General features: G+C 42.0%; 1 protein-coding gene across 1 annotated transcript in view; it reads right to left on the reverse strand.

Annotated features, from left to right (window-relative positions):
• Positions 1 to 407: 407 nt before the first annotated feature.
• The window catches only part of HPSE (heparanase), a 34,412-nt gene continuing 8,497 nt past the window's right edge, over positions 408 to 26,322 (reverse strand). Inside the window, exons 4-14 of the mRNA XM_040967156.1 lie at positions 23,589 to 23,734; positions 21,279 to 21,404; positions 14,745 to 14,918; positions 13,556 to 13,724; positions 13,189 to 13,236; positions 12,504 to 12,597; positions 11,268 to 11,374; positions 10,176 to 10,290; positions 8,219 to 8,337; positions 6,996 to 7,142; positions 408 to 1,907 (exon numbers count right to left, since the gene is read on the reverse strand). Coding sequence (XP_040823090.1) covers positions 1,748 to 1,907; positions 6,996 to 7,142; positions 8,219 to 8,337; positions 10,176 to 10,290; positions 11,268 to 11,374; positions 12,504 to 12,597; positions 13,189 to 13,236; positions 13,556 to 13,724; positions 14,745 to 14,918; positions 21,279 to 21,404; positions 23,589 to 23,734 — 1,405 coding nt within the window. The 3' untranslated portion in view covers positions 408 to 1,747. The remainder of the gene's footprint in view (positions 1,908 to 6,995; positions 7,143 to 8,218; positions 8,338 to 10,175; positions 10,291 to 11,267; positions 11,375 to 12,503; positions 12,598 to 13,188; positions 13,237 to 13,555; positions 13,725 to 14,744; positions 14,919 to 21,278; positions 21,405 to 23,588; positions 23,735 to 26,322) is intronic.

Raw genomic sequence — 26,322 nt, forward strand, 5'->3', positions numbered from 1 at the left:
AAATAGATACTCTTCCTCCAGCTCAAACCTTGAAGTCTTGGGGCAGCTGAACACACAAGTAAAGGAGATACAAAGTGGCATAGGAAGACAAGGCTTCCTGTAGTTTCCACTTTTCTGAAAGGAATCAGGGACAGGCTTTTGGCCCCATGGTTAGGAGGCTGGTTAGGGTGCCATGCGCTATCCTGGAGTGCCTGGGTTCAAGGGCCACTACTGACTCCAGCCACCTGCTGGTGTGACCTCTAGAGAGCAGTGCTGACTCAGGTGCCCACGTGGGTCTCTAGCTCCAGGGGTTAGGCACAAGTGTGGGGACTAGAGTGGGCACAGTGGGAATACATCAGCAGATGGGAGCCCTGTCTGTCTGCCTTGTCTCATCTTATCTCACAAAGTTTAAGAATAATCATTTAGCATTAAGGGCATTAACATCATTTTATTTAAAATGTGAAAATATAACAAATGCATATAAAACTTAAGATTGAAACCTCCAATGTTTAAAGTCTAGCTTTATAAGTGTACATAAATTCCATTGATACAATATTCATAGGTGGCCTAAATATAAATATTATTAATCCTGAAAAAGGATTGCGCTGCAGGCGAATACAATACATTCTGTCACTGCCGGAAAGCACAGGAATCTCATGTTCAGTATTGTCTCTCTGGCACCCACTCTTCTCCCCAGGAGAATGACGTGGGGAAAATTATGGGAATCTCACTGCTGTTTGCACAGTGATTGCGGAAATGGCCGCATAATCTACTCATGATGACCAGCAGGATGTGAGGAGACATCTGCCGGGAGAATCTAAAAATGACTTTAAGTTGAAGGAGACACAGAAATAGCTGTTCAGCTTCTGCCCTGGGTTGCTGTCATGCCTGAATGGGTCTGTGAGACAGCTACACAGCCAGCCTGCTGCCAGCTTGGGAATTAAGCCAACACCAAACAGAGCAGAGCACCAAGAGGGAAAGGACCTTGTGCTTGGGGCCACCTAGCTGCTGGGCTCTCCTTACTTGGACACAAGATGATAAGCTTCCTTCTGACTTAATCCAATGAACCACGGCTTTCTGTTACTTGCAGCCAGTACTTCCCAACTGAGACAAGAACTAAAAGTGGAAGAAAGGTGATAGATGGCTCTTGTGTATTGGATGTTCTCTCTAAATTTCTCCCTCTGATAGATCAATCTTATCAGCAGTCATATTTTAACTTCGTTTCAAACCATCACACCTCATCATCTGTGCTGTCTCATGACTACTGCTGACACAGGCAGGACAGAGCAGAGGAGCAGTAGCTGTGCCTGGCTCTCTGTTTAGGGACAGATTGATAGTTTCAAGATAATGACTCTAAACTTTATCCTGTGGGACACCATAAATACGTCACATGAAGTGAAGAATCTGACATCTTCCAGTGAATTTTTTTTTTTAAATGAAAAACACCTAATCTTTTTTTTAAACTAATAAGAAATCCCTTTACTTACTTGCCTCCTGGCTGTATTGGGTGCACTTGTATATTTTTTATAACCTCAAATAAAAATAGCACATGCAAAGTGCTGAGTGTTATTAGCAGCAGTGTTCTACTTAGAGAGTGTTCTAGATTTAGGGAGCCTAAATCTAGCACTAAGAGTGTCCCAAGGACCCAGAAGCTCCCTCGGGTTGGTTTGTAATCCCTCTGCTCATCTTCCTCTAGCTTGAGTTTTGCTTGCTTTTATCGATGCATTTGACCACATTCAGTCTTAAGGTTGATGTATGCCTTTCATCATCAGATGCAAGCGGCAACCTTGGCATTTCTTATCACAAAAAACCCATATGAGAAAGGTGGCAAGCCCAGTGAACTTCCTGGGCGCAGAGGTTTTTCTATCAAAGTTGGGAAGGTTTGGTCATCCACCATCTTCAGAGTTTGTCCATTGAGTTGGATGGATCTGCAAAGAGGAAAGACAGGAGCAAGTTAGCCAAAACCTGTGAGCCCTGTGACTCCCTACAAAAGTCCAGAAATTAATTTTAGAATCATACTTTTCTTTGTGTGGCCTATATGATGTAACTAGTATTTCAACACCATGCCAGATACATATGGGACTTATGTAATCTTTAAACTATACTCATAGCATGCAGTGATTGGAACAGAAACCACGTGCCCCACAGCACCTGACATAGTCCCAGCCTTTTCAGGGAAAAAAACACAAGTCACCCATCAAAGGTGCCAGGATGGCAGGATTAAAAAGCAGAAGCATAGGCTAATTTCTGGAGCTGTGGTCATTTTATTGACACATAATAAAAAAAATTTTATAAAGTTGGAATTCTGGCGTAACATAACAGTTAAGCCACACCTGCAGTGCTGGTGCCTATTCAAATCTTAGCTGTTCCATTTCTGATCCAGCTTTCTGTTAATGAACCTGGGTAAGCAGCAGAGACCGACTCGCAGTCCTTGGATCCCTGGTGAAGCTCCTAGCTCCTGGTTCAAGCCTTGCCTAACCCTAGCTGTTGCAGCCATTTGGGGAGTGAACCAGCACATGGAAGATCTCTCCTCTCTCTTGGTAACTCTGCTTTTCCAATAAATCAAATAAAGTGTGAAGCAAATAAGATATATGTAGAATGTCACATGAATTTTTGTGGACATTAATCTAACACAAAATGGCAGTCAGTGGGGTTTTTTTTTTCATCTGTAGAAACACCCATAAATCTCTCCCATAGGAGGTATGTTAAGTTATTAAGATATTTTGGTAGAATGCATATTGATGGTGTGAGATAAATATAATTTTGTTTTGCAAAACCACAGAAAAATTTGTTTCCTGCATATTCAACAATTGGAACACAAATTCAAAAGGGAAAAGAAAATGTAAGATAATGTTACCATTTCTTTATATATATATTTGTAAATTTGAGAGACAGAGGGTGAGAGAGATGGAGACAGAGAGAGTGATCATCCACCAGTTCATTCCCCAAACGCTTGCAACAGCCAGGCCTGCACTGGTCGCGACCTGGGAGCTGGTCCTCAGATGTCTGGTGGGATCAATTGTCTAAGTCTTCCTTGCTGCCACCCAGGGTCTACTCTGACAGGATGCTGGAATCTGGAATGGATCTCGGATGTGAGGAGCAGGCATCCTAACCACTAGGTCAAATGCCCACTACTAAGTGTGATTCCTTACATGTATTTATTATCATTTCAGCCAAATCAATGCAAGCTAATGACAGTAAATCCAATATGGGCAAGAGTTCATGGAGAAAAGCTTTCATCCCACTGACAGTTATTTCCATAATTCTAAATAATACTTATATCTTTATGTTTTTCTCAAATGGTTTTTAAAAAGGTTTACATTTTTTATTGCTGAAAACATGGATGCTTAGTATCAGGGCTAAGTGTGTGATATATGACATTTGTATAATATCAGCAGAACACTTGTCCACAACAAGCACTATACAAATATTGTCTGTCATCATCATCATTGTTCAGATAAATTTAAGAAGCATAACCTGTTAAGTGACAATTTTTAGTATTTTGATGTATATCCATTCCTTCATCTCTTTTCTGTGCCTATACACAATTTTTTACTTAAACAAAATAGGTGTGCTACACATATATTTTGAAAAGACCTAATTTATTTATTTGAAGGTGGAGTGACAGAGGGAGAGAAAGAAATCTTCATCTGTTGGTTCATCTGCCCACATGGCCACAGTGGCCAGGGTTGGGCCAGGCAAAAGCCAGTATCTGAGAACTGAAGGTCTCCCATGTGGGCAATGGGTGCCCACGTGTTCTGGCCATCTTCCACCGTTTTCCCAGGCACATTAGCAGGGAAAGCTGGATCAGAAGTGGAGCAGCTAGAACTTAAACAAGTGCCCATATGTGATGTTGGGACTGCAAACAGTGGCTTAACCTGCCCTACCACAGTACTGCCCCCAATATATTTTCTTAAAATCTTATTCTTTATCCCTGAAAACAGCTTCACCATTCCTCACACTATTAAGCATACTCACTACATCATTTTAATGGTAGCACAGGATTTCATAATGTAAGTGTATTAGTTTATTGACCTAATCTTCTAATATATGGTATTTTGTGTCTGTGCAGCATTATTATATGCCTTTCATCCTTAAAGATCTCTTACAGCTGGTCCTCACTACATATCAGGAAGCAGAGAAACTGGTTTCCTTTAGCCTTGGTTAGCTGCTCAGCTTTTGGGTTCCGTAACATAAGACACAAAAATACCACACCCAGAAGCTAACAGGCCTGCATTGTTATTATACTCAGAACCACATATGTCAGCTCTTTTATCACACCAATTTCTAGATGGGGAAGGAGAGGAAATGCCATGGCCATCATTTGGAAACCACAAGCAAAAATAGGTCTTAAGAACATCTAGAAATGACAGTAGGAACAGTTTGTACCATGTGAAACTTAGAACCTTGCAAGAATACACTTAAATGTCCCACATATACTTTTGGAGAATATATTTGCAATCTTAGGAGATATGATCCTTGTAAATCATGGTGGGTGAGATGAGGAACACAGCAGGCTACTACACTATAACTTACATGATTTAATCAGCTATAAATCTAAAAATTGCTCTCAGCATACTGAGTACAAGCTGAAGGCATGCTAATTATTTTGTGCAGTCTTTATTAATATAAGCAAGTGTACAGACTATGTATTCATTGTAATTTTATAGGCTGATACATACACATATATGTATTTGTAGTAAAAACTTTTTCTTTGAGAGACAACAAAAGAGAAAAGAAGTCTGTCTGGTTCACTCCCCCAAGTAACACAATGGCTGGGGCTGGGCCATGAGGAAGCAGGAAGCCAGGAATTCAATCCAGGTCTCCCCCTGGGTGGCAGGGCCCCCATCACTTGAGCCTTCATCTGCTGCCTCCCAGAGCAGGCCTTGGCAGGAAGCTGGAATTGGGAGCTAGCCAGGACTTGAGGCTAGACACTGATATGTGATGTGGGTATTCCAACTGGCATACTAAACTCTAGACCAAATGCCCAACCCCATTTCCCACAAAATTTAAAGAGATGAAAATAAACAATATGTGGTTACCAAAGATAATTCAAAAGAGTAAAGCTTTTCCATAATCAAATTAATATTCCAATTATGAAGTATAAAATGAGAGATAAAACACAGCAGAAAGAGGCATCTTCAAGCATATTTAGGCTAGAGAGAAGACCATCCAAATGCCACTCAAATATGAAGGTTTTGCTGCAGAAAATGAGAGACTCTATTACTCCAGCCTAGTGGTTGCAAACTCAAGTGACCATTACAGTCAAGGAACTTGCAACTGTGTAGCCAGAAAAGCAGCTTCCTTATCAACAGTTAGATACAAATATACTAAAAATCACTCATTTCAAAAAGGTTAAGGGGCCTGGCAGCATGGCCTAGCGGCTAAAGTCCTCACCTTAAACGTGCCAGGATTCCATATGGGTGCCAGTTCTAATCCTGGCAGCTCCACTTCCCATCCAGCTCCCTGCTTGTGGCCTGGGAAAGCAGTCGAGGATGGCCCAAAGCCTTGGGACCCTGCACCCACGTGGGAGACCCAGAAGAGGTTCCTGGTTCCTGGCTTTGGATTGGCGCAGTACCGGCCGTTGCGCTCACTTGGGGAGTGAATCATCGGACGGAAGATCTTCCTTTCTACCTCCTCGTCTCTGTATATCTGACTTTGTAATAAAAATAAATAAATCTTAAAAAAAAAAACACAAGGTTAAGAAGCTAAGAGAAGGCCTGGCGTGGTGGCCTAGTGGCTAAAGTCCTTGCCTTGAACTTGCTGGGATCCCATATGGGCACTGGTTCTAATCCCGGCAGCTCCACTTCCCATCCAGTTTCCTGCTTGTGGCCTGGGAAGACAGTGGAGGACAGCCCAAAGCCTTGGGATCCTGCACCCGCATAGGAGACCCAGAAGAGCTCCTGGCTTCTGGCTCCTGGCTTCGGATTGGCACAGCACCAGCCGTTGTGGTCACTTGAGGAGTGAACCATTGGACGAAAGATCTTCCTCTCTGTCTCTGTCTTTCCTCCTCTTTGCAAATTAACAAAATCTTAAAAAACAAAAAGCTAAGAGAACAGTATTTGTTGCCCAAAGATGCATTATTTACAAGGGGAAAAAAGGAAAATGGTGAAGTACACCATAATGTTTATTAAAAACATACAACCCAGCAACAGTGTCTACAAAGGCTGGTATGGCAAGGTACCTGGGAAGTTTGAGAAACTTCCTTTTCCTATGGTTATGTTACAGTGAAATAAAGCAGAGAAGAGGGGAGTTTAGGAGTGGCGCCCAGTGTTAACAGCTCAGAGGCCAGGCCTGTGGAGCAAATGTGCTTACTGTGTTGTCATCTCAGATTCCCATGCTAATGGACCCTGAGAACATTATCGCTCAGTATTTGCAAAGAGGAGACAGTGAGGATTTGGCAGACTCTTCATTTATCATACTCCAGCGATGTGAGGATGGTAATCAGGCGCTTCCTCCGACACACACTGGACAGGACCCTTACAGTGTTTGTCTCACTCCCCAAGCCCCGGCCACTCTTTAGCTCTCTGCTGAATGAGGACTTTTATAATATTTCTTTAGTTGTTGTTTTTAAAACCAAAATACATTTGAATCAACCTCAAATAATCCACCTAGGAGTATATTTATAGTCATTCCCCCTTTATTCTAACTAATAAAAATTTAATGCTATAGGAGAATTACATTCAGCTCAAATGTTAGAGCATTTTATACCAAGACTAACATCAACACAAATCCCTTAATCACAATTATACCTAAGTATGTTTTTATACATATATTTCTTGAACATTAATAACTGTTAAAACTTGGTATGAAAAACTATACTATAGTAATAATATAGGAGAACTCAGTGAGGGGTTGGGGGAGACTTGAAATCCCAAGACCTATGGAACTGTATTATAAAATATAATAATAATTTAAAAAGTTTTAAAAAGCTCAAAATAACTGATTTTTGTTCTTTATTCCCTACTAAAACTCTATAATAAATAGAAGATCTGAAATGAAGAAGCATCACTCACTTGGAGAGTAATCCACCAGAGCCTGCTGGCTTTAGCAGGTATTTATCCACTTGCTTGTTGAAAAAATGAGACGGTAACTGCAAGCGCTTGGTGACGTTGTGGAGGTTTAATGCATATAGGGTCAGATCTCCCTCCTTATACCTTGGGCTAAAAGAAAACAGGTTAACTCAGGAAAAATCCTTGTCTGATTGAGGCCATTTAGAGTTGTATTGCAAACATCACAATACTTGCCAGGAGGCTCCCTAAAGACAATGGCCTTGTTAGTATCCTCCTCCAGTGTTTACATGAGAGCCCTCCCATGGCCCGAGTGTACTACTAACTACTATCATCATCATCATCATCATCATCATCATCCACTTCCCACTCCCATTGACCGAGGTGTTGCCTGCTTGGCAAGGCTGAGTGGCTCACAGATCAGCTCTACCCTATTTCCAAATATAAGTGAAACGTGATTTGTGTGGATTCATGTGAATTCAAATGGCAAACCATGTAAATAGTCCCTGGACTTACGAAAAAGACTGAAACAAACAAGAAAGGTAAAATCTACTGACACTTTCCAGATGCATCCAAACCATTCTCCTTCTGCTTCCTTGTGGGGTCTCATAGAAAAAGCAGGTGACTTTCAAAGCTAGAATTTATATTTTGCATCATTCTAACAGAAGACGAGCACATCTCTGGGATTTAGGAATATTTTTCCCTATGGACAGTCAGAGGAAGGAGCTGCAGAAGTCTCCATGACCTCTCAACTCAAACGCTGCAGCTTTGGAAAATGAGATTGTTATTGTTCTTCCCTGCTCCTTTTTCTCTTTGTTAAATGTGTAAGGCACAAAGGCAGACGACAAGTTCATAGAAAATGAAATTTTAAAAAAGATACTTTCCATGAACTTTTGGAAGTACCCATATACTCAGAGTTAATCAGTAATTCAAATTACTTTAGAGTCTTTATATTCATTCCCAGTTTAATGAATTAATTATTTATATTTAAATAGCTACCTTTTTATTTGTACTATTCTTATCCTTTTGGACTACAAATACCTATATTTAAGCAAAAAAAGAAGTATTAAAGTCTGGCACCATATCACTAATAATTTTTTTAAAAAGGAAACAGAAAGAACCATGACACACATTGGACGCACAGCATTGAGCGGCACAGTGCTCCAGTACGAAGCTGCAGCTGTCTCACTTAAGATTGTTTGACCTGGAAGGTTATGTCGCCTACTTACTGCTTGACATTTGTGCAGTGAAGGTAAACTCGAAGCTTGCTTCTGTCTGGCCCTTTCACACGTGCTGTGAACACAGTGGAGCCCACCAGCTTCTTATACAGAAGAGAAAGCCAGTAATCCTGGTCAAAAGAGAGGGACAAAAATTTACCTTTATTTAAAATTTATCTTTGGATCTTAGCTTATTTAAAAAGACCAGTGGTGAGCCAATAGTTTTGCTACAATGAATGTGACTGGTAACGTATGGACGGGTATCTAAATAGGATTCACTTTTTAAATTATAATCTAATTAATTTAGCTTTTGGTACATGTAACTACCAAGGATCTGAAGGCAATTGGTGCTTGTTGCTTTTATCACTGGAAGCCATGTTTTTGTAATTCAGAGAACCATTGCCATGAGCAGAATGTAATTCGGGGTCTGGTGCAGTAGCCTAATGACTAAAATCCTCTTCTCGCATGCATTGGAATCTTATATGGTGCCAGTTCATTTCATGGCTGCTCCACTTGCCTTCCAGCTCCCTGCCTGTGGCCTGGGAAAGCAATTGAGGTTGGCTAAAGCCTTAAAAGTCTGCACCTATGTGGGAGACCCAGAAGAGGCTCCTGGCTCCTGGTTTTAGATTGGCTCAGTTCCAGCCATTGCAACCTCTTGGAGAGTGAATCAGCAGATGGAAGATCTTTCTCTCTGTCTCTCCTCTCTGTAAATCTGACTTTCTAATAAAAATAAATAAATCTTTACAAAATGAAACTCATTGCTCAGGGAATTTAAATATTCTTAGTTGACTTTCATTCAAGAATTAAAACTAAGCTTAGAGTGGAACCTTAAAACACATGTACTCACAAAGACCAATTTTTGAAATAAAACTTCTATCTAGAGGATAATTTCCCTCCAGCCTCTGTAACAAAGTGATGTCAGAAGGAGAGACCACCAGACATGTGCTTCCTGATGCCAGCTGGCATTGCCTAGGAAGAACTCTTGTAAAAATGAAACAAAAACCTTGATGTTCAAGCTTCTAAGTATAACCTTCAGTTTATAGGAAACAGAGGGAGAGAAGGCCACGCCAAGTAATTGCACAAGAATACATTTAGCAAATGTAACGATATTGGAAACACTAAAGAAGAAATTACTTTCCTAAATTAATAAGTTGCAAGGGACATAAGCAGAAGGAGGGCAATTTAAAATTGAACAAACACATCAACCAGATGGGATGTATGTGCATTGTCTGGGTTCTGATTTGAATAAACAGACACTTAACAATGTTTTAGACAATAAAGAAGATGCAAAACACTGAGTCAATATTATGTTTCAAACAATTCTCCTATGAATTATTCTTAAATGCAATTTTATAAAATAATAACCAAGATCCTTCTTCTTCCAGCTACATCTATATTATCCCAATTTGTATACGAATATATCTTTCCGACAGATTTTTTGATACAAAGGTTGTATTTCCTGATTTAGCACCAAATGCAGTTGGCAGTAGAGTGAAAGTGAGACATTATTCATAAATATCTTGAAGATTATTAGCAAAGTAATCAATTATCTTAAAACAGATCAGTGCACAATACCGCCTGACTGAGTTGCACTAATGATGATTTCATGCACAAAGTTTTGAAGCCCCACAATCTGATTTATTTTGCAAAACATCCGTTAAACCAAGTTTATTATCTTAATGAATGAATCATAACATTTCAAATCATCCTTTTCCTAAAAAAAAAAAAAAAATGAATGCACACCAGACCCTAAATGGCCCACATTTAAAATGATATTTCTAACTCCTCTTAATTGCTTCTCTTGAGGCACAACAATGTTGGAAGAGATCATTTCCAGGATTTTTTCCAACTTGTCCCCTGGCATAGTGGCTCCTCACTGAGTGGACTATCCCAGGGGACTAACACCAGCCACTCCCCCACCCCCACCCCTGAAGTTCATCACGGAAAGAGGAAATAAACAGCCACTCACGGGCAGAGGTTCAAAGTTCCTGTCCACCAGGTGGTAGTTTCCAGCTCCAAAGAGCACTTGCCGCATCACCACGTCCATGCCCATGCGGGCTGACACACCCAGTTTATCCAGCCACCTGCGACAGGGCAAGAGCCGACAAAAATCCTTCCATTCCAATCACACAATACCTGGGGTTTTTCATCTCTGAGAGAGGGATTAACGGAAAGCAAGAAAATCAGTCTTAATTATAGAGAAGCCAGTCAAGGGCATGGTGAGTGCAAGCAGGTACAGAATCCTTGTCTTTAAGTCCTCCCCATTTGCAACCTGACAACAAAGTCTAGGACACTGCTGATCCCCCAGAGGAGTTCCTTGAGGGTAAGACACCTTCTCCAAGGACAGACATTCCTCACTCTGGAATGCTGGGTAAGGGCTGGGGAAAGTTGCAATCATTACCATTGTGAAATAAGCATAACCACACCTAACCTACTAACCACCTCCTTCCAGACTGACACTACCATGCATCCATAACTGTTAATGGCAAAGCAAACATCACCCTTCCATTCTGTTCCTCCTGCTCCCAGCACCATACAGGGTTTGTGCTTTAGTTGAAGTTTGTAAGTGCAAGGATAGGAGAGGAAGGAGAATCAAATTTTCCATGTGACGATGTAGAACTATAGATTCAGAGTCCTAACAGTTACTGAACCTAAGTCATCAAGTATGTGCTTTGAACACAGGTGAATCAATCTTTTCATCATCCGGAGGTAAATCTTTTGATTCACCGATAGTCCTTATACTGTGACCTCCTGCCATGCACTCTAAGCCTTGCGAGAATGGAAAACAAACCCTGAAAACTAAACCAAAAAGCACTAGCTATCTTCTTTTTTGGGGAAAGGGCATGTTAGCACAGACATCAGCCATCATTGAGGATTGGAGTCCCTCAAACAGTACATTCTTACAATGGCTCATGTGGGACACCTGTAGAAGATGCCATATAGCTTTCAACACTTTCTAGCCCCATCTGACTTCCGGGGCTGAGGGGCACATGCCATCAGTAGTCTGCTCTGGGGGATCCCACTGCTGTCTGGTTCCCGTGCTTAGCACAGTGTCACTCACATAAAGCCAGCTGCAAAGGTGTTGGACAACAAGGGCGCTCCACCCCCGTAGGCAGAGCTGGTTTCTCCCAACCAGATATTCTTGCCGGGTCTGGTCTCCTCCACCACCTGTGCAACACAGCAAAGTTTTCATGGTGATTGCAAACTGAGGTATTGCAGATGACCATGCATCCCCACACCCATCGCTACCACAGAGTTCCAGAACACATTGCAGCCATCTGTGTCTTGGGCCATTTTCTTTTATGGGACAACTGGGATGTGGAAGGAATATAAATAGAGCCATTTTTCAAAGTCTCCAGTAGTTAGCTGTACTAAAAGTATATTGGAGGGGACCTGGCACAATGGCTCAACTGGTTAATTCTCCACCTTCAAGCGTTGGGGTTACATATGGGTGCTGGTTCATGTCCCAGTTGCTCCACTATCCATCCAGCTCCTTGCTTGTGGTCTGCTGAAGGAGTAGAGGATGGCCCAAAGACTTGGAACTCTGCACTTGCATGGGAGACCTGGGTGAAGCTCCTGGCTCCTGGCTTCAGATTGGCTCAGCTCTGGTGATCATGGCTATTTGGGGAATGAACCAGCAGATGGAGTATCTTTCTCTCTATTTCTCCTTCTCTCTGTAAATCTGCCTTTCCAATAAATATAAATAATAATCTTTCAAGAAAGGATATTGGAAGTATCTTCAATTTCTTTTTAAAAAAACTGTGTCTTGTTGTTATTAAACAATATTATACTTATTTTATTTTATTATTTTGTGATACAATTCCATAGGTTCTGGGATTTCCATTCCTCTCTCCCCAAATCCTCTTTCCTCCACACTGATTTCCCCTATATTATTACAAAAGTACAGTCCTTCATAAACAGTCAAAAGTCCATCATGCTGCTATTTAAGTGTATGCTGACATTTTAGGCATGGATAATGGCAGAGAGTTCAGCATCCTATTATCAAGATATCTTTAACAGTTTTATTGGGAGTTCATCTTTGATTTGGAAAAAGAGATGCATGCATACTGCATTATATCTTCACATCTGATATTATAGTCTCTATTACAGTTACTGTTCAATTTTTAATCAACACACATGGGTAAGACCCCATGCCAGGGGGCCACCAAGTAGAACATGGTGCTTGTTCTCTGAAATTGGGAAACATGATATCTGTATACCTAAGGAATTTAGAAGTAGCTAGCATATAAAGTAAGGATGCTGGTATTATAATAAAAATACAAACACCATTCATTACCTGGAGTACTTTCTGCACAGAGGAAATAAAGGTGTCCAACACATCAGGGTTCAAGAAATCTTCTTTCGTAGCAATTCGTCCATTCACATAGTAGCTAAATTATTAAAAAAAGTTTTTTTTGCAGGGGAGAGCCCAACTTAATTCTTTGCTTTTGATTAATTCCTGGCCTTGTTCTTCCAATCCCTCCCATCCCCATGTAATAATAATAATAATAGTAACAACAACAACAATAATAATAATAAACAACTTAAAAGGTAGAAGTTCTACTAAGGAGAGACTAAGAGGGAAGGGGAAAAAGTGGAAGAGTCCACTCCATCCAAATAACTAGAAAACAATGACCCAGTCTGGAGATGACATGGACTCAAGTACGTGTATTGGTGGGTTACCTGTTCCTTGACAAGCAATTCATTTCAGCTATTTTTCCTGTTCCATGGGTTAATGGGCAACTTAATTTTATAGAAATTAGCACATCATCTAAAATAATTTAGAATTTTTGATGTTAAAAAAGAATATATATTCTTATAATATTACATAATGTGTTATTTTTAAAAGAATAATAATATAGTGCCATTTAAGACACTCTTTCTTACCTAACAAAAAATTTGGAAATCAAAGTTTTGATAACTTAGGTAATAAATAAAAGCAGTGTTACTTTCCTTGTATAAAGAATAGGATACATACTTACTGATGCCATGTAACTGAATCAATCACTGCTCCACCAACCTTTAGGAAACTAGAACAAAAATCCTATTATTATCATTCACTCATCATATGCAAAACAGCAGACAATATATGCATAAAAGTTTCATTCCCTAGAAACGACAGGTTACCTAGTTAGAATCAGAGGAACCTAAACATCCCAATTCTCACAGTAAACGGTAGGCTAGGTGTTGTTTGTCCCAGAATCCTTAGCCTTCTGAGTCAATATATGTTCTTTCAGTGACCCACGTAGTCAGACAGTAAACTGTTTAATGGCGTAGGGACTACTGAGGATTTGCCCTGAGAGAACATTCATTTTGAAGCAAAGCGGCTCTGTATCCCCGAGTTCTCACCTGCTCAGCATGTTCACCGTCTTTCCTCGGGGCTGACCCACATCGGGACCATAGAGCTTCGCATTTTTGAAAGTGGACTTCCCGAGAAGTTTATGTAGTTCTATAAAGTCTTTTCCCAACTGCAATCCATCAATGAAAATACCAGCCTTCTTCCGGAAACTATTAGGTTCTGAAAGACAGCCATTCTCAAATGAGTTACTTACCTGGAGATATTTTACTTAAAAGCAAACACAACAAAACATCTTCCAGATTACAAAAGCTTAGACTTCAAAGTCAAATATAAAGAGGATATTGTGGAGAAATGTTAATTATATGAGAGTATTCCACAAACTTTGTGGAAAATGTGATTAAAAGATGAGTTTATTTTAGTGCAAAAATTTTGAAATCCATACATAGTGTTTATAGAATATATATTCCCATGAAATCTTGGATTGTTTTCAGGGTATTAATTAAATCAGGGTATTAATTTTAAATTAAAGCATAATGGTTTGAAGCTAAACCAAGACATAAGTAAAAAGCATCTGTATCCAGTATTTAGTACTTCACTCTTAAAAAATTGAGGAAGACATTTAGTGCTCAGAACAGTGCTTCGTCTATCAGTATGTGCTGATCATATTACCAAACCTCATTTTCCATTCTATACCCAGTTTCCCTAGCTGATACATGGAAAGTCAGTCTAAATATTCTGTGAACAAATGAGGCCAGCCTGAACATTACCATTTTAGTTATAAGGTTCTTACAAGGAGTTCAAAAAAGCCAAAGAGCAGCTTGACTTGGGTGGAATGCTAGACAACTTGAACAATGTCGTGATAGTTGAGATGGGCAGGTTCAGAAACACAGACAGGAAGGGAAGAATAAAGCAAATGGCCTCCACACAGTTGGGCCCAGCACAGTTTGTTAAGCATGAAGGATCTAGGGATCCTGGGAGTTAGGAAGGCTGCTAGCTGCACTAGCTGCCCTCACCTCAAATGTCACATCAAGTGAGATAAGCAGTAAACTCTGGAATATAGACAGGAGTTTTTTGCTCTATCAAGTTCCAAAAAGTGGCACTTGTAAGAATATGCCCAGGCTATACTACTTCTGGCTATACTACTGATAATAAAAGGAACACCACAAATAGAAACAAACAAGAAACCAACAATGCCAATGGGGAATGTCTTTACAAATGAAATGTTCCAGGAGTGCTTACCATTGCCTAGTTCCCAAGAAATGTTGTAACTCTTGGAGGAACAGTAGTCCAAGAGCAGCTGAGCATTCGAGCTGTTCCACTGCAAATCTGCTGTCCTTAGTAAGGCATTCAGACCAAAAATCAAATTGAGTCCGGAGCAATTTGCAAAATCGTACAGCATATCCACCGAGCTCTCTGCAGGGCAAGCATTGCAATTTAATGGTTAAGGAACACAGCCTCCAGCGAACCTTCATAGCGAACCACTGTTTTGGTGGCTGCATCAAAGGAATCCCAGCCCCATGAAATGATTATAAATAAGCTTAACAAGAGAATTAGGTTGGCAATTTGGGGGAAAAAAAATCAGTTTGATGAGTCTGCTTTGACTGTGAGATGTGTATGGAAGGCACCAGAAACTCTAACCCAGCACCCAGGTTTTGTTCAAGTGACTTGGGTGAGTTGGGGAAACCACAGTTTGTGGCTCAGTGGCCAGCATGCAAAGCCAGGCAGCTATGAGTCAGCACAAACCCCACCCTCCATTGTCAAAATATTATGACTCACGAACTCAGTTACAAAATATTTTTTAGTAATTTTAATTACATCTAAAATAATTAAGATTTATGGGTGTGTTTGTGTAATATAATTTTTTTTATTTGTGAGACAGGAGAGCACCTGTGTACTGATTCCCCCTCTATACCTATAGTGGCTAGGACTGTACTGGGGACAGAAACCAGGAGCCAGGAACATGACATGTGTCTTATGTGGGTCGCATGAATCCCATTATGTCAGCCACCACTGATGTCTCCAAGGGTCTACGTTACCGGTTAACTGGAATCAGTAGTCAGAGCTGGGTACTGAATTCAGGCACTTGAGTGTGGAATTGGATGCTTCAACTGCTAAGCCATGCAGTTGCTCCTACATTTGAAACAATTTTTTGAAAAATTCCTACATATGGGGCCCGGCGCGGTGGCGCAAGTGGTTAAAGGTCCTCGCCTTGCACGCCCGGGATCCCATATGGGCGCCGGTTCTAATCCCGGCAGCCCCGCTTCCCTTCCAGCTCCCTGCCTGTGGCCTGGGAAAGCAGTCGAGGACGGCCCAACGCTTTGGGAACCTGCACCCGTGTGGGAGACCCGGAAGAGGCTCCTGGCTTCGGATCGGCATAGTATCGGCCCGTTGCGCTCACTTGGGGAGTGAATCATCGGACGGAAGATCTTCCTCTCTGTCTCTCCTCTCTGTATATCCGCCTTTCCAATGAAAAAATAATAAAAATAAATCTTTAAAGTTGAAGAGTCAGCAACAAAGATGCTAAATGCCACAGAGTTACTGAATGTCAAAACTAGAATTTAAAAAAAAAAAAAAAAAAAAAAAAAAAAAAAGAAAAATTCCTACATATGGCATATGTGCTTAAAGTGAAGAAGACTTTATATTTAAAAATTGGCCTGTTAGAGCATCAATAGGAAACAATACACTGAGGACTGTCTAGACCTCAAATGTCATTCAAGAATTCTTATTTGTTTCCCCGTTACATTTCAAGCATATTCTAATTATAACTCTCTGTATTGTATTTTGATTATCATTTGCTCCCCTAGACTGAACATTCACTTTGTTATTAGAAAGAGAGAAAGAGAAAAAGAAAGGAAAGAAATAAGGAAAAAGGAAGGAAGGAAGGAAGGAAGGAAGAGAGAAAGAGAAAGAGAAGAAAGAAGGAAAGGAAATTGACCAGCACTACAGGTGCTACAGTTTCCCAAACTATGTGCCAAGGCACACTGGAGAGAGCCATAGCAAATTCACCAGTACATTTGTCAGACTATGCCAACAAAAATATAAGACACTTAGTTCAATCGAGCTTTGGGTAAATGAGTAATTTTTAATTTAGTTAAGTATGTTCTATGTAACAGTTAAGAAACACTTAACACCATAAAATATTATTGTGTATTTGAAATTAAAATCTAACCAGGCACATGGAAGTAGTGTGGAATCTTTTGTTTTCAAGGGAGGCACACAATATCTATGGGGGCATGATGAGAACTATTACTATTACTGAACTGTTAAGACCTAGAATAACTTAATAGTCAAAACTCCTAAGTATTTCTTTTGGCCTAGGTACGCTGTGAAATAGTTACTTAGACACTAAGGTGCCATAAGACCACAGCAACTTGTGTGCTCTGCTTTTCTGAACATCACTGGTCTACAATCACGTTTTGAGGCTGGCAACAATACAATTTTTAAGAATTGTCTTTAAAGTAATTATTGGGGTTGGAACCATGGCATAACAGGTAAAGCTGCTGCTTGCCATGCCGGCATACCCATTCATGGGCTGGCTGCTCCACTTCTGATCTAACTGCCTGCTAAAGCACCTAGAAAAGCAATGGAAAAGGCACAAAAGCCTGGGCTGCTGCACCCAAGTGGGAGACTCGGATAATTCTGGCTCCTGGCTTCAGCCTGGCCCAGTTCTGGCTAATAGGTCATTTGGGCAGTGAAACAGCAGATATAAGATCTTTTTCTCCTTCTTTCTCTCTTACCCCTCTCTCTCTGTAAATATGCCTTTCAAATAGTAGAATAAATCTTTGTGTTTTTTTTTAAGTAATAACCATGGAGCAGATCTTTGTATGACTTCTAAAATTTTTATTTATTTGAAAGGGAATGAAAGCAAGAGGAGGAGGAGGAGGAGGAGAAGCAGCAGCAGCAGCAGCAGCAGCAGCCAGGAACTCAGAATTCAATTCATGTTTCCCGTGTGGGTTGAGGGGCCCCAGCATTTGGGCCATGTTTTGCTGATTTCCCAGGTATCTGTTATACTTTGTAGGTACCTCAGCTGGCAGCCTAACCCACTGTGCCACAACACCATCTCCTGATTTCTATTGTTTTAAAATATAAGTTTGTGGGTTGTAGTGGCAGGAGATGTGATGTAGAAGTTAAAGCTGTCACCAGGAATGTCAGCATCTGAAATGGACGCCAGTTCATGTCTCAGCTGCTCCACCTTTGATCCATATCCCTGGGTAAACTTATTTATTTACAGAGAGAGAGAGAGAGAGAGAGAGAGAGAGAGGAGGCGGGGAGTGAGAATCTTCCATTTGCTGGGTCACTCCCCAAATGGCACAAAAGCTCAGGCTGGGCCAGGCTCAAAGCCAGGAGCCAGGAATTACTTGAAGATTTCCCAAGTGGGTGGTGGGGTCCAGGCACTTGAGCCTTCACTGAAGCCCTTCCAGACACATTAGCAGGGAGCTGACTTGCAAGCAAACTTGCCTGATTTTTAATTGAAAGCCTTTCCATGGGTAGTATCACTAGGAACTGGCTGACCTCGCTGCCCTATTTCCTGGAGGGGCAGAGCAAGGCAGGGGCAACCACCGTGTCACCCACAGACTGGTGCTCTGGGACCACAATAGCCTGTGGACACTGCTGCAGCACCTGTTCTCATGCAGTCTGACCATCGTGAGCAATGCCTGCAGCATGCTCCAGAGCCTCCTGTCTGCGTGCAGCAGGTGGGACCAGGAGTTGCTGTGGGACCTGGGTGCCTGGGCATGCTGCGTAACCTGCTGTGCCCCAGGCACAAGATGACCACCATGAGCATTGCTGCCCTGTGCAACCTGCTGGCCTACTAGCCTGCCAAGTACCAGGCTGTCACCCCAGACCTATCCAATGGGCACATCTTAAGTTCAGGGGTCAAGACATTGGGTAAACTGGAATCCTAAGACCTGGGCTTTAGTCCCAATCTCCCCACTTAGAAACTCCAATGTGACAAGGAGTAATGGCTTCACCCACAGGGCCCTCTGCCGTGGTCTATAGTCCTGGAACATGCACCATCATGTGTCTACCCTATACAACCAAGATTGGAATCACACATCTGTAAAACAACTGTAAGCTATTAATTCAAAAATCTTGTGGGAAGATGGAATTTAAAGATAAGTCTGCTAGGGTGCCTAAACATTTTGAAACCTATTTTTTCATAACCCATTTCCCACAGACTCTTTGAAGATCCCTTGCCCACAGCACTGTGATTGCTCAGTGTGGGCAAGGAAAGATTGCAACATTTTCCAAAAGCCTAAAATGTTTGCATTTTAGAGTATCCAACTTGTATTTACTTTGCCTGCATTTCTTCATTCCCCAAAATGTGCCTGAAGTTTAGGTAGCTTTAAATTCTATTACACACTCCCTATAACATCATAAACAGTAACACCTGGAATAAATTTTGCATGTTCCTAAGACCAAATCCACTCTCCACAACACAAGAAAAGGGGCGGGCATTTAGGCCGGCCATTACAACACCTGTGTCCTGCATCAGAACACCTGAATCTGATTCCTGGCTCTTCCAACTCCCGCTTCCTGCCAGTGGAGTCACTGAGAAGCAGCAGATGATGGCTCAACTGAGTCCCTTCCATCCACGCACCGGACCTAGATTTCCTACTGTGTTGCTCCAGCCCCAGCCCAGCCTTGCTCATAACAGTGATGAGTTCTCCCCAACCCCCAAGTTTGGTCTATTTCTGTCTCTCTGCCTCAGAAAAATCATGTCACCTACTTCTTCTCTCAAATAGGAAAAAAATAAAAGTCACAACCAATATTCCACTGCTAATAACTCTCCAAACTTTGAATTCTGACTATAAGACTAGAAAGCCCTCTGGAGGAAGATCATCTAGACAACGCGTTAAAAAGGGACATATTAAAGAACAGTGGCTTGCAGTCCACCAGGTAAATTTAAAACGGTGTTCAGCTTCCAGCATGAGTGCAGGGCAGATGGAAGGAGAGCAGAGAAGTAGCTGAATCAGCATGATCAATTTAATAAGGGAGTTATCCTTTCTGTAGTTATACCCAGAGTCACATCCGTGGCACTGCTTCCTTCTCCTGCCCAAACAGGTTGACAGTGTGAATCTATATTCTGGCAACAAATGTTTTTGCTGTGTTCTACTTCAGTGGAACACATCACCCAAGGGGGCTTGCCTTAGCAAACTTACCTGTCTGTTTTAAGACACCTACTTTAAGGGTTCAGGCCACTAACTGGGCCAGTGACACACCCCGGTCATCACAAGCTTTTTCTATCTCTTCATTGGTAAGGTGCCCCCAAGTCATGACCACGGTCATGGTCAGACATGACCAAACTCAGCCACAGATTGAGAATTACACGTGGGAATGCCTCTCAGCTTCTGTGACATTTGTCATTACAGTGAGTGCTGTGATTCATCCAGAGAGTTCTACGTTTCCATGACATGCAGGTTTAAATGGACAGTTTCAGACCAGAAGCCAAATGTTTGCACATACAGGTTAACGTTTTTTTTAGTGGTTCTTACATAGTTAACCATTGCTAGTGGGCTGACTGGAGTTATAACAACCCAGTATGTATGAAGGTTCCCTGCTATGTGAAGGTCCAAGTCCCAAAAGCAGGAAGAAATGTTAAAAATGTACTGTCTCGGTAGCAGAAAGAACATGGGAGATAGCCAGCTGTTTTCAGAAGCTGAAGATAAACTGCTAGGGAGTTGAATGTGACCAAAACCAAAGGGACACCAGTGACTGCCTAGTTCCGTGGCAGTCTTCTCCTAGCAAGTGTGTATCCTCATGTCTTCTTACAGATGAGACCTGACTGCTGTGGGTCTCTTGCACTTCTGTCATCCCTTTGAAGGGATCTGAGATGGCTGTGCCCAGGCCAACAGTAAACCATGCTGACTAAAGTGTCCAAGCAGTTCAGAGGGCTGCATTAGCTATTAGCATGTGACCTATTTTCTGACTTCTCTTGTATCATGCTTTTCTATACCTTAATTATACATATATGCACATATACCTATATACACATCCATATACATTTATAAAGCTGTCTGATACACTGGAATCCAGGTCGTATGCAATAAGCTTTTACAAACATAACTCATTTATTTTAAATATTGTACTTTAGAAAAATGTTAACTCACATAAAGTTAACTTTAAGATGACTTACTTTCCTAAAGTCAAGAGATGACAGCATGTCATACTTAAATGTATATCATAGTTAAATGCATATCATAGTTAAAAATATTTATCATAGTTAAATAGGGTTGGTTGTTTCATTTGTTATAAAGTTCTGTAGGACAAAGTCATCACATATTGCTAAGACTGAAAGCCACTTCAATGAGTGGAAATAAGCTGGCTAGTTGAGCCGGTCATGCGTTAGCCACAGAAGAAAGGCAAAGTTGTTTGGCGGCCAGGACTGTCTGGGAAATCCCAAGGTCCCTCTGCCTAAAGACATAAACCACACCATCCTCAGGTTACATGCTGGAGTTTTAGATTTTTGAGCCTTTGTGGGTCTATATCTTTACATGACAATCATACATCTTTCTTGATCCCTAGTTCTCACCAAGTGATGAAAGTCATTACTAGTTCATGAATGGTTAATTTTTGTCCCTTTGCTCTGTAGACAAAGTCAGGCAGAAAGAAAAGAAGTTTTGAGGTTGAGATTTCCTGAGATTTCTTAATAGTATTTGAGTAGTGCAGAACTTCAAGTAACTGCTAATAATACTTACTATAGTCAAGCCCAGGTTCAACCTATCTACATACGTTTGGGGCTGGGACACCTACATGGTGCCTTTCGCTCCTTACTTGAATAGGTGATGTTCTTGAACTTCTTCTGATACTGTTCTGTAAGCAGCAGTTGCTCCTGGGAGGGCCATTCAAACTGTAATCTCTCCTCCACATCAGAAGGGATGGGTCCAAACTGGCAAACATCTGCAAGTAGAAGAGGTAACTTAGAGAATTTGTATTCACAGGAAGAAGGTTAACATCCTATACACATATCTAGTTAGTTGTTGACATGGCAAGGTGGGAGAAGTTTCTGGTTTTTACACATGAGATCAGAGAAATATATGAGGGTATTTTTTAAAATCCAAGGAAAACAGTATTGAGAAAAATCATTTGATTTTTGTCTCCCCAAAAGTTTAGAAATCCATGCATAGGAAAGATCTTCAAAATGTTGATGGGAAATATGCATTATTAAAAGCCCATGCTCAGATTTAAGAGTATTTTTGCATCCAAACAAATGTAACTTGAAAAAAAAAGATTTATTTATTTTTATTGGAAAGGTGGATATACAGAGCAAGAGAAACAGAGAGGAAGATCTTCCATCCGATGATTCACTCCCCAAGTGGCCGCAATGGCTGGAGCTGAGCCAATCCAAAGCCAGGAGCCGGGAGCTCTTCCGAGTCTCCCATGTGAATACAGGGTCCCAACGGTTTGGGCCATCCTCAACTGCTTTCCCAGGCCACAAGCAGGGAGCTGCATGGGAACCGGGGCCGCCAGGATTAGACCTGGTGCCCATATGGGATCCCAGTGCGTGCAAGGTGAGGACTTTAACCACTACACTATCATGCCAGGCCCTAAACGTAACTTTCAAATTCCATTTTTTCCACAAACTCTTGGAAGTACTCTCATATATTCCCTTGCACGAATCAAACTGGCAGTCCAGCCAACCACCACAAACACAGGCATCCAGAGAAACAGCGGGTATACATGGGACATACGTGGCATACGTGAAGGCTCCCCAGAAGCAGGAGATAATCTGAGAATGTTCATAAAGAAGTCACCTTCCTATACAAAGAAAGTTGTTCAGCGTGGGCTCTGTCTGTTGTGGGGTCAGCTCCTCTCATCATAATAAAGGAGAGAGAGGGAGTGTTGACTTCTGTCACTTTCCATGTGGTGGTGTAGAATCTTCTGGTGTCAGGATGTGCACCCTTGGGAACTTCCACCCCCATCCTGTCAGGCTGCCTGGCTTGCTTTATCACTTGACAGCAGGTCCCCTGGCACTGGCTGCCACAGCTGACTGACCAGCCACCAACTTCCTTTCTGGGAGGCCACACATTATGACTTACAGGCCTTGGTGCCCCATCCATCTCTTTACTTACAAAGGGATGTTCCAGAGGAACTTAGATAATCCCATTAACCTCCACCCCATCCTATAAGATAAAGAAAACTGATGAGCAAAGGACAGAAACCTTTCAAATACATGCAACCAGGGAGAAAAGGGCAAGTTCAAGCACTAACTCTTCCAGTTTATGACTTAAATAGAACCTTCTTGCCTGCCACCCCCTTCTTCTATTTTCTGTAATTACTACATACTGTCAAATTTTGCCAGTAACCGATGAACCATTCTAAAGACTTTCTAGAGGAAAAGATGTAGCGTATGAAATAATTTGCCATTATTTGCTTATATATGTGTTTATAGAATTCAATGGGACATACATTAGTTTTAGTCATTATTAAGATAATGATTTGACTCCTGTTTGATGCCTGATAGCACAAACACAAGAAAAATCCTCATGCCTCCCCTAGGGCAGCTTTCTGCAGGGTCAGAATCACCAACGTTCCATATCAGAATCACCTGCTGAAATGAGCATCTCAGCTGAGATCCCGGAAATCACAATGTTCAAACTCACTGCAAGTGATTACAGATATTTAGTAAAACCTGAGACCAATTGCCCAGGACACTGCATCTTATGATCCATTCTTCAGAATACATCTCCTTATGCCCTTGTTGTAATTCTCACCCAGATTCTATTCCATCTTGAAAACACTTCAGGTTCTGGCCACATCCTTAGCTAGAAACACACTGTTGGTGGGAGACATCGCTACCCACAGGCTCCCTCCCAGCAGCCCTGTTCTTCACCTGCAGCAGCTGCTGCTCTGTTGCCAACATAACTGGCTCTCAGCTATGCAAGGCACATCAAACATGAGAAGTTTCATGCTCATGAGACTTGCATGAGGAAGAAATCTGCCTACTGCTTCCACCTGTTTAGGTGCATACACAGCTTCACCTTTTACTCACTTTCAGACGTGAGCAATGACACTTTTCTCTAAGTATTCTCATGACCAACTCAAGTTCATGTACATCTACTGTTCATCTAGAAGAAGTTTTACCCTGGTTGACTTGAGATTGCCAGTATCTTCTCTCCTCAAAGGTTGGTTCCTTGTGGGGATCAAAAATGAGAAAGTCTGTCTTGGTACCACCAAACCTCAGATATGCAGGAGACAGGCCTCTGGCCAGGGTACGTAGCTTTGGAGAACTGTAAGGAAAGTACATGAGAAATGATTATTATTTTTTCCAAGACCATTCAGTCAATCATTTTTTCATTTTTTTACCTCCTTCTCTCTTGGTAATCCCCTATTTCTTCTTCTTCTTCTTCTAAATAAAGGCAGATTTTACAGAAAACAAAGTAGAGACAGAGAGAATGAAGTATTCCATCCATTGGTCTGCTCCCCAAATAGCCACCACAGCCAGAGCTGAGCTGATCTGAACTGAATCTAGGAGCCAGGAGTCCAGAGCTTCTTCACAGTATCCCACAAGGATGCAGGGGACCAAGGACTTGAGTCATTCTCCACTACTTTCCCATACCATCAGCAGAGAGCTACAAGTGTAGCAGCTGAGCTTGGAAGTGCAGCAACTGAGAGAGAACTGGTACCGAAATGGGATGCCAGCATGACAGGTGGAAGATTAGTGTGCAATGTCACTGCACCAGCCCCAGTGAGCCTATTTCTTAACTTCTAACTGTGCAGGTCTCGGAGGGAGACGTCACCCCACTATAAAAGGGGAGTCCCCTCCATTTGAATCTTTCTAGTTGAGTTGTCCTTCTAGGCACCTGCAGGCAACCTGAAGGTCCCATTCTAACCAGGGCTTTTGGTTTAACTTCACAAGTATGGCAATAATCAATACATCCAATTTTTTTTCAAAACCCTTTATGATGGGCAGAAGGAGTGGAAACCCACAGGAAGATGACTGTCTCATGTGTAAACAACTTGCCCCAAGTGATGGGGATGGTCCAAAGCTGAGGGGCTGTGAGGGCTTGGTGCGGGGTGGGTGAGATGAAAAGATGGAGCCAAATAGTTCTGAAACATGCAAGGGTCTCCTTCGCCTTTGGAGTGGGGGTAGGAGTGGTCAGAAGGGTTTTCCCGGGGAGATGATTTCACTGTTAGACAGCAAAAGGAATTCAGTTCACCTGTTAGAAAGAGTGGGGTGGGGCTGAAGAAAGTATCCCAGGTAACATGGAAAGCTTTGATAAAGACCAGATGTGGAAGACAGCATAAGACCTTGCAGAGCTGATGGCCACAGCAGGTTCCTGGTGATAAGGGTGTAGAGAAGCTGGGAGAGAACACAGTGGAGAAGCCAATGGGCCATCAGTCAGGCTGCCTGCAAGTCATGATGCCTGAGGAACCTCTCCATGGAGAGCCACAGATGATTTCAGCACCAGGCGTGACTTCACTGGACTTTCCTTTCAGGAAGCCAGCTCAAGCTGCATTATCAGTAACCAAATAGCAGGAAAAAGACTGTGGTCATGTTCGTGTGGACAGAAAGTAATGGATGGAGGTGAGATGACAATGGGAGTAGAGACAGATAAATTCATGACAAATTTTTAAAAACTTTTATTTTCATTTTATTTGAAAGCAGAGAGAGAGAGACAGAAAGGAGAGAGATCTACCATCTACTTCTTCACTCCTCAAATTATAGTATACCAGGCTAGGCCAGGCCAAAATCAGGAGTCTAGAACTCCACATGGGTCTTCCATCTGGGTTGCAGGGACCCACGTACTTGAGCCATCACCACTGCCTCCCAGGGCATACATCAGCAAGAAAGTGGATCAGAATCACAGAGGTTAGGATTCAAACCAGGCACTCAGATATAGGGTTCAGACATCCCAAGTGGCATTTTAGCTCCTGTGCTAAAAGGCTACCCCTTAAGACAAATTAAGAGCGAGAAATGGATTTGGGACTCACTTGGATGCTGAGGAAAGAATTTCTCCTGGAAAGCCCCTAGGAAGATGGTAACATCTTTCACCAAGATGAGCAACAAGTGATAGATCGGAGAGAAGGGAGGAGACTCAGTGCTGTAGAATTTGAAATGCCAGTTCAAATGCCCTAACTCGTCTCTGCTTGAGCTCAATTGGCCATGTGAATGTGAAACTCAGGGAGCTGTTTTGGCAGGGGATATGCACATTAAGGTCCTCAGGATAAAGGCCAGGCTGGTAACCTTGACCCACAGCCCTACAACCGGTCCAAGGCAGTTCTTCAGGGAAGAGTCTCTCCCCACTGACCTGGTTCCATGGCTTACAGCCAGCAGCAGTGATTCTGGCTCTTGCCTTTTGGATTGGTTTTAGTGATAAACGATGAAGCTGGATTTGTAAGCAATTACTAGTACAAGAGAAGCTGGCATTCTTTGGGAAGTGGAGGAAGAAAACGTTCTTGGAAAAGACTACTAACCCTAAGATGACCCAAGTGGGGGACGGGGTTGGTCAGCACGTGGCATGCTATTAGAGTGCTACGTGGGACACCCATGTCACATCCTATAGTACTTCTAATTCCAGCTTCCTGCTAATGCACATGATGAGAACCCACACGTAATGGCTCAGGTAGCTGAGTCATCCCTATAGGAGACACAGTTCCTGGCTCCCAGCTTGGGTCTGGCTTACCCCTTGCTGTTGTAGGTACCTGGAGTGGGCAGGGGGAGGTGTGGTCATAGTAGCAGAAAGGAGATGTGCATGTGTGTGTGTGCGCACTTGTCTGTTTCTCAAGTAAAATAAATAAATAAATAAACATACACATCTTGAAAAGAAAACAGGACCTGGGTCAGATGTTGGAGCACCAGGGCCTGGTCCCCAGG

Source organism: Ochotona curzoniae, unplaced genomic scaffold, assembly GCF_017591425.1.
Source record: "Ochotona curzoniae isolate NIBS_2020 unplaced genomic scaffold, NIBS_Ocur_1.0 scaffold_4506, whole genome shotgun sequence".
NCBI classification, from domain to species: Eukaryota; Metazoa; Chordata; class Mammalia; order Lagomorpha; family Ochotonidae; genus Ochotona; species Ochotona curzoniae.